The sequence below is a fragment of the Coloeus monedula genome, assembly GCF_965178545.1.
Source record: "Coloeus monedula genome assembly, chromosome: 9".
Taxonomy (NCBI): Eukaryota; Metazoa; Chordata; class Aves; order Passeriformes; family Corvidae; genus Coloeus; species Coloeus monedula.
In genome coordinates this window covers 14,530,336-14,543,471 of record NC_138789.1, presented here as the reverse complement: position 1 = coordinate 14,543,471, position 13,136 = coordinate 14,530,336, and the positions used below count along the sequence as shown (strand labels likewise).

General features: G+C 40.3%; 1 protein-coding gene across 2 annotated transcripts; it reads left to right on the top strand.

Moving 5' to 3' along the window:
• The first annotated feature begins 734 nt into the window (after positions 1-734).
• HCCS (holocytochrome c synthase) lies at positions 735-7,403 on the top strand. Of its 2 annotated transcripts, none has more exons than XM_082286757.1 (7): positions 735-836; positions 1,257-1,406; positions 2,099-2,247; positions 2,848-2,996; positions 4,108-4,227; positions 4,770-4,856; positions 5,099-7,403. In XM_082286757.1, exons 2-7 carry the CDS (start codon positions 1,292-1,294, stop codon positions 5,295-5,297), a joined length of 819 nt encoding a protein of 272 aa, XP_082142883.1. In that variant the 5' UTR covers positions 735-836; positions 1,257-1,291; the 3' UTR covers positions 5,298-7,403. The 2 variants fall into 2 exon arrangements, with proteins under 2 accessions (XP_082142883.1, XP_082142884.1); XM_082286758.1 differs by lacking the exon at positions 735-836 and adding an exon at positions 961-1,094.
• The last annotated feature ends 5,733 nt before the right edge of the window (positions 7,404-13,136 follow it).

The window sequence follows — 13,136 nt, the reverse complement described above, 5'->3', positions numbered from 1 at the left end:
TTTGGGGGAAAAGCTATGGTTATTTTTTGATCAATTCTGTTACATTTATAATGAATGTTCCTCGTCTCCCCACCTGCTTTTTGTATTCGACAGCCCCTTGAGAGTCCATGTGGTGGGATGAACATTGAAATAGTCGGTGGGGTTTGTACCTACTGTTACAGTGGTTACTACGTAGCCAGGTCTTATCACTTGTTGGTCAAAAAGGGATGGGATGAAGGTAGTATTCCATGCTCTGATGCACAGTGAGCTCCATCTTCTGTGTGTCATGCACGGTATTTCACACATATAGTTAAACTGCATCTTCTGGCTTGGAAATAAGGCAATATTCTTAGGAAATCTTAAAAGAGAAGTGATACTTTTCTTGGTTAGTTGATGTTCAAAAATAATCTTAAAGAACCTTACTATCTCTGCAAGTTTAATACCAAAAAGGATACACCTTTACGGTAACGATGCGTGCTGCTAGTACGTTGTGAGTCCCTTCTACACTTAAACAATTATTTATAAGGGATAACGATTTAGCAAACAAGCCCACAGCACGAGGTACAAGCACACGTAGCTCTCGCTAGCGCAGCTGCCCGGGCTTACCGCGAGCCTCGGTTCGCACAGCTCGCTGTCGCTGGCAAGCGTAGACCCAGCTCCTGTCCCCGGCGGTGCTCCCCGCCGGCTCCCCCGGCGCCTCCCCCGCGCTGCGAGACCTCGGCATCTGCGCACCGGGCGAGGCGGGGCCCGGTCCCGTGCCCGCCCCTCGCCGGCGGGCGCAGGCGTGCAGCGGAGCCGCGTTCTCGCGAGGAGCTTGGGGCCGCCGCGGAGGCGCGGGCCGGGCCGGGCCGGGCGAGGTGAGGAGGAGGAGGAGGAGGAGGATGCGGAGTGCGATGGGGCAGCGGCAGCTCCGGGGGCCGCGGCGCTGGGGGCGGGCGCTGAGGCGGGGGCGCCGCCGGGCCGCGCAGAGGGGCGGGCCTGCCCTGACCTTGCGGGTCGGTCACGGCGGGGGCCGGGGCGCTCCGGCGGGAGCCGCTGCCCTTCACGGGGTGTGCGGGCACAGCCCCCGCCAGTGACCGTGAGGAGCGGCTGGGGAGGAGCTCGGGGCAGCCCTGGTAGGCGCTTGGGTTTCTGTTTGGGCTAGAAGCTTGTTACTTAAATCGATTTTTCAGTTAATTTTTTAATTGTGGTGCAGCACTGTATCTGCACTTGCCGTTCACCTTAATAAATAACCAGTGTAGATTTGTGTTACGAATGTTTGCTTTCTTTTTCTTCAGAAACTTGATCTAAAAAGGCCCGGTGTGCAGAGGCCATGGGTTTGTCCGCATCCTCCCCGGCTGCTGCAGAGCAGTCACCGAATGCATCCAGGCAATATCACACGGCGTCTCCGCCGTCAGAATGTCCCATGCATCAGGAAAAAATGAGCGGTAATCATTCTTGAAACCTAAATTAATTAAACTCTACATGGAAACCAGACTGAAAAATTTTGGGGGTAGGGGAGAAATTCTTCAAATAAACTTCAGTTTTTCGTTCTCAAGTAAATTTTCTTCAGGAAGAGTCGTTTGTTCACCAGAATGCTGTGTAAGCTGCTTTGTTTGGAGAGACAGGAGGTGCTTGCTGTAGAACCTGTGGGTTACCCCCAGTTGTCCCATTTCACAGGGGCCATATAAATCTGTTCTGTGGTGCGGTACACCACAGAGGGTCAGGGAACCCCTACAGAGATGGTGACTGCTTGACTGGTTGTCACTAAAACCTGTGCATCTGGAAGAGGGCTGCAGAAGGGTGGTGAGATGAATGCCTGGAGAAGGACATCAGCTCTTCCGTTGACTTAGTCAATGCACTGGGTTAACTTCCCTGAGGAAATCTTAAGTACAAACAATTCAGTATTGGGGCCAGCATGGGGTAGGAAATGAATATTCAAAGACTACACAGGAAACTCAGATCTTATAATGATTTTGGGTCCTGAGATGCAGGAAAGAGAGCAGTTAAAACTGTTGAAAAGCTCAGAAGAAAGAGTGAAATAGCCGTTTGCATTTACATGAGCCTTCAGTGAACTTTTCCATTTCACGTCTTAGAGTTTTCATCTGGTAGCAGAATGTATACTACTCTTGTGTTTAAGGTTGTCCAATGCACATGAAGACTGCTGATCATAGAACTGAGAATACAGATGATGTTCCTGCACATCAAGAAAGAGCTTATGAGTTTGTAGCATGTCCTGTGAAGTCTGGTGCATCTCAAGTGAAAGATGACATAGATCCCAGCAATATGGTAACTTTTGCTCATTTCACATGTTTTCTTTAGTCTTGTTTCTTCTGAAGTATTATACCTGGAAATGTAAATAGTGTTACAATGTAAGCTGGAAACTCTGGGAAGTAACTTTTTTTTTTTTTTTTTAAATGCTGCTTTTTCTCCTTTTGTGTGAAAATTTTTATTTCAAAACAAATTACATCTTATTTAACATTGTATTAAAATTTACATCTCTGGTGGTTTTCCAGTTTTTAAATATCTCTTGCTCTCTACTTACTAGTTCCATATGTTTTTTATGATACATTAGTGCATTTTAGGTTCTGTGTAATAGCAGTATGGTTGAGTTCTGATTAGTATCTCTCCAGGATTTCCTCTGATTTACAGAAAGCATTGCTCTTTTGAAAGTTGAAGTTGAGGCAGAAAGCATTCCTTTAGTCTTCTGATGACAAACTTGAGCAGAGACTTCTGCTGCAAAAAAAGATAATTTCAGTGGATTTAAATAAAGGCTGAACTTCTTGATCTTTGTAGGAGCTGACTGATTATGCTTTGATTTTTCTTGAACACTGTAACTTAAAAAAATGTTAATACTCTAATTTGTTGTTGATTCTCCTTGTTCTCTAGATGCCTCCTCCCAATCAGCAGCCATCCCCAGGTCAACCATTTCCACTGTCAACTGTTAGAGAAGAATCTTCTATTCCTAGAGCACATTCTGACAAGAAATGGGTCTACCCTTCAGAGCAAATGTTCTGGAATGCTATGCTAAGAAAAGGGTAAATACACTGTGAATTATCAGATGGTGTCTATGAGCCTGGAATTCATGAACTAGTATCATTAGTTATTGTTCATTATTTTTTGAGAGTTTGTGGATTTTAGCCAGTAAATAATAAAGTAGCTCTTTTAAAAAATACTATTTTTATAAACCTCTTTCTTTTAAAGGGTGAGTTGGTCTCAAAGGCCATGTGTCTTCTAGTGATCAGGAAGATAGTAAGGAATGTCAAGCAACTGCTACTGGCTCAGAAAATTAAAGTCCATGCACAGTCATAGACAAAGTTTCCATGATTGCCAGCTTTCAAACTCAGTTGGTTTCACGCTAATCATATAAAATGACAGCAGAAGTTCTATGTGAGAGCATCTAACTTTGCAGAATTGCTGAAAGTGGGGAAATTTGCAAGTAGATATTTTCGGTATTTACAGGAATTTAGCGTAGACAAGAAATAACTGAATGATTAATGTCTCCTGTGGTCTAAAAACCCTCCTGTGCTGTGTTTCCTCATTCTTTTGTAATGACTTGTTTGTCATTCTCGAACAGGTGAACTTTACAGGTGGTTTACTTTAGGAACAAGTTAAATCTTTGTTCTATGTGTTGATGTGGTTCATAACACAGTATGACGTGAGCAGCCTGTATGAACATACAGGTTTTGGTCCTGTAAACATTGAAGTGTGTTAAATGTTATGCCAGTTGTAAAGGAAGCACGCATACAGTCACAGTGCAGTGTCAAGAGAGATGGAAAGTGTTTCTAAGTGTTTGCAAAATGTATTGAATACAGGACTTCTGTGCATTAGGAATACAAGTGGGATTTTTCCTAAGTATTTTTATGAATACTGTGGATGTGGTGATGTTTGCACACTCTGATAACTTTCTGATCCAGTTAAGCTGTTCATTTAGCTATGTAGGATTTGTGGATCTCTCTGATGATAAGTTGCACAGAAAATGAAGTGATTCTCAAGATGCTTAAGCAGATGAGCCAGAAGTTTGCATACTTGTCTTGTGTCTGGCATACAACCTTAAATCTCAATTCAGAAGTTCCTCAGATAAACTGAGGAAGGTGGAGTAGTTACGTTGTAATGTTTATAAACTGTTTTCAACTTCTTATTTTTTAGGTGGAGGTGGAAAGACGATGACATAACAAGTGAAGACATGACCAACATTATTAAGATTCACAACCAAAATAATGAGCAAGCTTGGAAGGAGATTTTGAAGTGGGAAGCTTTACATGCTATGTACGTTACATATGAAATGTTGCATATGGAATGTTTGTCATTATGTTATAACAAAGATATGAGTTGTAAACTTAGATTAGCATGACTGTTGTAAAGCAAACTGTCACTTTTTGTTTAGGTCAGCATAGTCCCTGTTCCTACAAGAGACAGACTAGTTAAGCATTTGGTATTATATATTTTTCTCTGAAATTTCATGATCATTGTTACACAGTAGTTTGGATTATGATTTTCTGTTCTTTATTAAATCTGTGGATTAGATTTGCAGAGAACTGCCTTGTTGACAAATTAGAACAATGGTGTGGAGCATATCAGAGATACTTTATTGTACCAGCAGTAAGTGCTTGCAGAAACTGGGTGGCTTTTCAAACCTTTAAAGAAAGAAAAAAAGTTGGTTTATATTATGTGTAATTAATTTTTTACTGTTGCTTTTTCTTCTGCTCAGTTTCTATGTTACTAAAACAAATTACCATAGTGGTTTAATCACCGAAAATAAGACTGTTTTAAAAGGTAAAAACTATTTTCCTTTTTAATTGTGTGCACAGGGAATGTCCATGTGGGCCGTCACTGATGCGGTTTGGAGGCAAAGCAAAGGAGTACTCACCAAGAGCCAGAATACGTTCATGGATGGGGTACGTGGGCAGGAAAGAAGGTCTTCCAGTGAGATGGGAGGCTAGAGACGTGTGTCTGAAACCATGGTGTAGAATTAATTTAACGATGTTTCAGAACTGGTATTGCAAGTTAGAATTGCCAGAAAATAGCAGTACTAATGGGATCTTACGGACAAATAAACTTTGAATTGGGCTTCAGTCCCTCTCCCAGGTTCATAACATCCATTAAAATATCTCCATGGCTTGTTACCTGTCCTTTCCAGGTACGAGCTGCCTTTTGATCGGCACGACTGGATAGTGGACCGCTGTGGGAAGGAAGTGCGCTATGTTATCGATTACTATGATGGCGGAGCAGTGGACAAGAACTACCAGTTCACCATCCTGGATGTGCGCCCTGCGCTGGACTCGCTCTCAGCCGTCTGGGACAGAGTGAAGGTGGCCTGGTGGCGCTGGACTTCCTAACTGCTGCTGTGGTGTGTACTCAAACAGTAACCACTTTCCTCCTAGACAAGGGACATGTGAATATCAGGACTTGAGAGAGAAGTTCACTGCAGCTGTCATTGCTTTCATCATCACCACTGTTCTTTGGGGGTGCGAAAATCTCTTGTTAAGTACACCAATGTGATGTGGTGTTTCAAATGGAATAATAAAGTTACAGTGGCAAAAACATGTATCTTAATTTTCTTAAAAACTGGGAAGCCTTTCTTACTTTGTCTCAGATTCTGCGTAAGCTCGCCTTCTTTTCATTTAATGACTTGAGTGCTGCTCCAAATACATTACTATTCTGATTCTGACTGGAGTTCTGAGTATTACTTAGTGAAAACTGGAAATTTCATAAATTATTTCACATAATTAAAGTATTTGGATACCTCCATGATGAATAAAGGGTAAAAGATCTGGACTCTTTCAAATTACATGTTTTATTTTACACTGTAGAACCATGTATTTGTTTTCACATTTTACCTATTCAAATACATACTAACTCAGAAAACTTCAGTTAATCAGTTAAAGGAGGTGTAGTGTAGTGTGAGTATTTTAAAGGTATGTTATGTAGAAAAGGAGAATATACTCCTGCCTTAATCTGCAATTTATCTTGGAGCAGAAGAACACCAGTTAGAAGCAGGAAATAAGTGTTACTTTTAAAACAGCATTTTTTTAAAGGACAAAAAATTGATATTTAATGGCTATTTATTTGAATATTTAATGTTGAATTTGAAGGTGGTTTTCTGATGTAAGAAAATGCATTATTTTAGTATTTTTATGTCCTTAATGTGTGCCATGTAATGAATTCAGGACAGAGCTAAGCCTTATTTAAAGAACCTCCTGCAGTGCATCTGTATTCAGCATCCTGGCTGTGTTAATGATATTACAGCTTGGGTTTTTATATCATGAGGAATTGCACAAGGAGGAGTGACTACACAGTCACACATGTGAGTATAGTGAAGTATATTCCAGGTGTGTATATAACTGGGCTAAAAGGGTATGAAAAGTGCCAGGGTTGATTGGAGTGTTTTCTAGGAGCGATGCACGGTGTAAAGATTTGATTATTGTTTGTGCTTAGTAAGGGAAACTAACTTTTTTCTTTTAAGTCTTCCACTGTAATACCTTTAAGTTTGCACAACTCATTAAGTTTCAGGTGCTGTGCAAAACACTTGAGAATGGAAAGGAGTAAGACAATATTACATTGTAGCTTCTCAGATAGGGGAAGCTGCCTTCTTGAAACTCCCCAGCCTTAACGGGGAACTAGCTGTACATTTCATTTTCTGAAAGTGGCCTATATTTAACTGACATTGGAAGCTTTTTTTTTTTTTTTTTTTGATGGGAAGCTCTTCTCAATGTTTCAGGAAAGTCATTTCCCATTTAGGGAAAAACTAGTCAGGGAAGCTTTCCTACTTCAGAATTCTAATGGTCACAAATAGTTCCTACTTCAGAGGCAACTATTGTGCAAGGTAGGAATAAATATTATGCAGAATCCTAAGAGGAAAACCATGCTCTTGCCCATATCCACTTTGCTTATTCCTTTTTCACCTTCAGTGATTCAGATATAGATATATGCATGATAAACAGAAGAAAAAAATTCCATCTGAGTAGGCACTGTATGGATGATATAAATGAAAAGTGAGTTTGTATGAAGCATATCTGACAATGAAGGAACTGCTCTGTTCTAACAGTAAAGATTGAGGAGCACTCTTTTTGGGGTGGTGGGTTGTTTTTGGGATTATTTTTGTAGCTGTTGGTTTATGCATTTGGCAGCTTGATACACTGAGGATTCTGTATTTCTCATAACTAAATACGGAAAGGCTACACCACTGTAGGGAGTACTTCAGAAGCTTCAAAAGAACGAGTTTGCTTTGTTGATTTCAGCAGTATGATGTGGAGAGCATTATGGAAATTGGAATTGCTGCCAAATCTGGGGAAACTGTCACAAGCCACTTCATGTGTTTACTATCTCCTGTTACGTTCCATCTTCCACAGATTCAAAATTGTTCTTTTCTGTGCTACTATTAATGAAATGTACTACTTTGTCATCAAACTAAAAGGAGACTCAAATAAATATACTTTTCTTAACTTTGGTATTTGGTGATCATACTTTTAGCTGTAAGAATTATTAAGATGAGCTTCTGCATGTGTCATATGAGATTATAGTCTGTTGCAACTATAATCTTGCTATGGAGGATATATTTGATATCGTTACTCGGTATTATTGTATATTACTACAACTTAAGTATTGTCACATCTTTGAATATATATTTACTCATTTTTCAGGTGAATATAGAACCAAAACCCAAGGAACTAAATTCAGATGTTTGCTAACTTGAAAGAGCAGTTCTGAGAATAAGAGCATATTACATATTATTATATATTATGACAAAAAATATATTCATCCTGAGTCTGGCTAACTTGAGAGGAATGCAAGGAAATTTAAAAAAAAGAGTAAATGAAAATAACTAATTTCTACAAGCAGTAAGACTTAAGGAAGTGAATGGAGTTTTCTTCTTTAGGCTTGGGTTTCTTGATGCATGATGTATGGATGTCAGAATTATTATAATTCCAATGTAAATCTGAAAAACAGTGATTTTAATTGATTTTTTTTTTTAATCCTTAGGAAGGATGTTTTAACTGAAAAGCTATTGTTCAGGCTATATTAAAAGAAATCTGTGTATACGCATAAATAAATACATTTATATCCTTTCTTTTGTAAGTATAGGAAGGTATGGAGAGTTCATGGAGCCCAAGAAAGTGAAGAAGTACCCTGATCCAGCCCTTTCAGGGAATTCTGCAGTGACATCAGGTTCCCAGTCCCGGTCAGGCTGAAACAGAATTTTGGAACCCAACATCTCAAACCAAGGTTAACCTTGTGCACATTCCAAAGGGAAAATGCAGACACTCGCTAAAAAAAGCCTGCTTGTAAAATTAGTTCTGTATTTAGATATCTAAAGTTCACCCGTGTTCTGCTTTACTCTATCAAAGCCCTGCTTGACCTATGGTATTTGACTCTTGCAGCTGAAACAAGTTAGGGGTGCCCTCCTGGCCTGCCCTGGAGACGTGTTCTGAAGGATGTTGCAGGGCCCAGAAACTGCACTCTCTGGGACTGGTGGAAAAGGACTCCAGCATAACACTTCCAACTGTAATTAGGCCTTGGGTCATGCACATGCTGTCACATACTGTCAGGAATGGTACTGACCTTTATTTCCTGGAGCAGGAAGCTATTCTGCGTTCAGGTATGGGTTTTGTCTACTTGCTGTTGGCATTGCTTCAGGCTGCAGTGGCTCCCCTGCACTGGGGTGCCTGGCACTGCTGCACTACACGGGCACCAGACTGGGTGCTCTGCCTCCAACACCCTCCCTGCTCAGTCACGATGGATCAGCTCTCTGCTCTTCTGCAGTTTGTCCTGTGAGGATCTGGCCAACACGAGTGCTCTGTAATTGGGGAGTAATTCAGAGGCTTATCTTCCTGGGATGCCTGGAGTTCCTGACATCTGTTGAGCCTGCAACATTTTGCCTTTGCAGGCAGTTTGGAAGGGGGAGCTGTAGCTCTCCTGTTCATTTATTTTTCTTTCCCCTGTGCCCTAGAAACACCTTTGCTCCTTCCTTTCATACTATGCTGATGGTCCTAGCTTCAATTCCTCTAAGAATTTTAAGCTAAGCCTTAAAATTTTCTGTCCTGCTTTGCTGTAAAAGAAGGAGACTGTGTTGCTGTAAGAAGATAGTTGTGTCCCTTCTTGATTATTGCTACTTTCTACTCCCAAAGCAAAATGTTCTGAATTACCACTTTTGAATTATGAGGTGAAAGAGGCATGCTAGTTTAGTGTGAAATGCTGTCTAGTGTTTACATAATGTATTCACCATCAGGACTTTAATGTGCTCTGTAAATTTGAAGTCTCAAATGCGCTGATGAATACTGTTCTACTTTCAAAAGGTGTGAGAGTGGCAAAGGACCTCTCAGTGCTCTGAAAGTAGTCATAAATAGTCTGTCATCCTATGCACTCCCATTGTGTTTGTTCCACTCCTGTATCAAAGTGTGGGGGAAGAGTAGTTAATGTGCCTAATCGCAAAAGATGGAGGCACAGGTACATTGCTGTAGCTCAGCAGCTAAAAATGAACTGGTAGACTAAGAAGCACTGCCTAATATTTGGACTCCTACTGAAGTTTGGTTTTTATAGAGGGTAGAAATGCCTTTTTCAGAATCATCACATTTCAAAGACATCTGTTCCCAACACTTACTAAATTGAATGGCATGCTAATTCTCTGTCTCCCTTTGCTTACACCTGGAGGAGGATCCATGTAGTAAGGTTCCACAAGTCAATGTACTTGATGTGGAAGCTGAACGTTTTGAGGATAGGCTATACTACTTGATGCTAGATGTGCTTATGTCCTCAGTATCATACTCTTCCCTACCCACAAGTATTTTTACATATGTTCTTTTTAAAAATGCACAGGGTTGCTAGCTTTTTACAAATTTCTAGTGGGCAACTTCATGCATTTTTATTCTCACTGAAAGAAAATATGTTCTCTTTATTAGTCTATGTTTGTACAAGGTAAATTGCATGCAAAGATCTTTATGCAGTGAATCAAGTAAGTATTGATTCTCTCACCAATGTTAGTATTAAGAATCTGTGGTCATACTAGACATGTCATGTCATAAAAAGCATTAGATTTTTGCATTAGATGGCTAATCACTTTTAGGTGCTTCTCCTTCAAGAAAAAATGACTTGTCAACCTCCTAGAAGAAGAATCTTATATTCTTTTATGAATGTGACAGTTACAGCTATTTGGTCTTAATACTTGCACATCACATTGCATAGAAACTTCTGGGCAGAGGACTTGGCTTCAAACCTAATTGTGGAGCCTTGAGCATGTGTGAAATGACACATTATTTACCGGGGAGCCACAGATTCCGATGGCAGCTCCTCGTAATATGTGTCTTCATATTTGTGGCGTGGGTACATATTTTTGATGGGAGTCTGAATGAATCCAATTTTCAAAGGATTATGTAAATTTATTGGAAATATTGGGATAGTTATTAGGCTTCATTAAGAAAATTTAAAATATTAGATCATTTCTTTTGCTGATGTTCAGTTTGAACCATTGTGCCTCTCATAATATAGAAACCATAACATTTGTTTTCTACATAATATGGCAAAAAAAATCAACCTGTCATGTTTTTTGTTTTCCAATGTTTTGCCAATTTTGTGGTAACTACAGAAAGTTTTAGCTATTTTGCTAACATGCTGCTGTTCTTGCCTCCAGCTTCTGAAGACTATGACCCCATAAACCTCCTGTCTGCAGAGATAGCTAATGCTTTAATTGATCATTAGTACACTTTCAAAATGAGTTTCCATCTGCCAAAAGATTAAGTGTCTCAGGGAATTGACTTAGAGCAGTTTGATGCATGGAGGATAAATGCAAGTGCCTTTAAAAAGCACTGCTAGATCACAAATCCATGAAAAACTTGCTTCTAAAATACTTACAAAGAAAAGTAATGCAAAAGTAGTAGAAAAGGTTTTTCCTCCGCTTTGCTTTTTCCTCAAATTAGAGATTTTTTAAAATATATCGGTGAGAATTTGTTATCTCATTTTCAAAAATTGAAAAGCAAAATCTCATGAAAATTTAACCTTACAGCAAACAATGCAACTTTTGGCAGCTTTAATTCGCAATGTAAACTTTTTGTTAAATGAGTTTATTTCAACTGTAAAAAAAACAGAGAAAAATGAAAAAGAAAATAAGAAAAGAAAAAAGAAAACTTTTCCACTAACTGTACTTGAGAATACTGGGGAAAAATAATTCCATGTTTTATCATGTATTTACACAATTACCGGGATTGTTTGTCCTTCTGTTTTCTTCAAGCTTTTGCCTCTTAGTTTATTTGGAGAGATTTTTACAGGTTTCCTGTTGGTTTATCTCTGCCATTTTTGTACAAGCCACTTTGGTTAAGACTTCTACCACTGCAATAACACTTACAGTTGTTATTAGAGAAATGGTAGCTTCTTTCTCAGGCCTCTGAAAAAGCAGTGCTATTTAACTCAGGTAAGAACAGTTCTGACTGGTAAGAATGCCATTTTGGCTGCATTAGAGCTGGCAGCACTGTTGTACCAGAAAATATGGGAACTGCAGCTGTCCTGCAGCAGTGCCAAAAGGCGGAGGTGGTTTGTGTTGCACTGGTCAGCCGTCACCTTTGCTGTGGTTATGGGTTCCTCATTAGTGTCTGTCTCATGAGCGCAAAATGGGCAACTGCAGTGACATCTAGACTTCCTAGTGGTCCTTTAATGCCTTCTGGAACGTGTGTTTTTAGGACCGCCTGCAGCTGCGATCAATGAGATGGCAAAGGGGCTGGCATGGAAATGATGGTAAAAGGAATAAGATGGATGTTCCAAATTAACTCTTTTCCAAATGTCTGTCTACTCCTCTGATTTGCTTGTTAGGTTAGGGAAAAACCGGTCTAAATGCACCATTTTATATGTATTCACTGGTGGTTGTTGAAACAACACCTAATTAAGGCTGTAATTATAGTGAGTGGAAGGCAAAGGATACTGCTTTTGCAAATAACACTGGGAAGACTAATCTTACCTATGTATGAAAGGTTGCATTCTGTTTGCCTTGTCAGGCAAAGTGGAAGATTGTGGTGGCACAATCATTTTGTGACAGGATGTTGGAGCTGGTTTAATATAGGCTTACTCTAAAAAGCGAGACTTTTCTTTTTTAACTATTTGCCACATGTTGATGGAAAACTATCCATTTAGAGAATATGGCTAATATTCTATCAAACACTGCAATGCTTGAAGAAATAAAAAAAAAGAAGAGGGGAAATAAGAGCTTGACTTTCAATTTCATAATAATAGACTATGAAGGCCAGATTGTAACTGTAGAAGTTCGTTTCAAATTTAAATATTTAGCATTTTCAGTTGTCTGTGAATACAAGAAAAATTATTACATTAAGATGGAATTTAGATCTTTGACATGAAGCTGATCTTTTCATAGAGTGAAAAATATCAAGCTGACATTATACTGTCTCATTTGATGACTTCCAAATGTCAGAGTGCAGTAACTTATTCATAGGGACCTCCATGTCTAGTGATAGTGTCAATTCAAGACATTTACATCGACTTTTTTATTTAAACATGTAAAATGGAATATGCAAAGTAGCAGAGGAGAAGGAGGAAAGACCGGGGCAAGGAAGTTCTTAATAATAGAATGGAGACACTTCTAAGGCCAATTTCCACCACAGCCTTCTCTCTGACAGCTGCCAAGTCTAGTGCTGCTCTCTCCCAGCATCTCCCCCCTCCCCTGCTCAGCCCCCTCATAGTTCTTGTTATTTCAAGACAAGTTAGGGGCTTAAAAGTAGCAGGATATAATCTCCTGAAAAGTAACCCCCCCAGCCCTTGTTTTTTAAAGTGATTTTTGTAATAACAGAAGATACGGAATGATTTTGCCTGGGAGTTAATTGTACTGTTGGCAGTGCACAACCTCGGTATGAGCGCTGGTAACAGGATTGCGAAGTCACAGTAGTTGATTGTAAGAAACATAATTTTATATTCTAGTAACTCTTTGTGCAGGGGTGTGTGCAAATGCAACTCCGTGGGTCGTGTGCAGCCCAAGGCCGAGCCGTCTCTTCCTCACTATGGGTCAGATCGTCGCACAACGCTCCGCACCCCGGGGCAGGGACAGAGGGACAGGGCGCGGGCTCCTCGGGACAGGGCCGGGCGGATGGAGGGAGGGACAGGGCGCGGGCTCCTGGGGACAGGGAGGGACGGAGGGACGGAGGGACAGAGCGCGGGCCTCAGCCGGCGCAGAGCAGCCATTT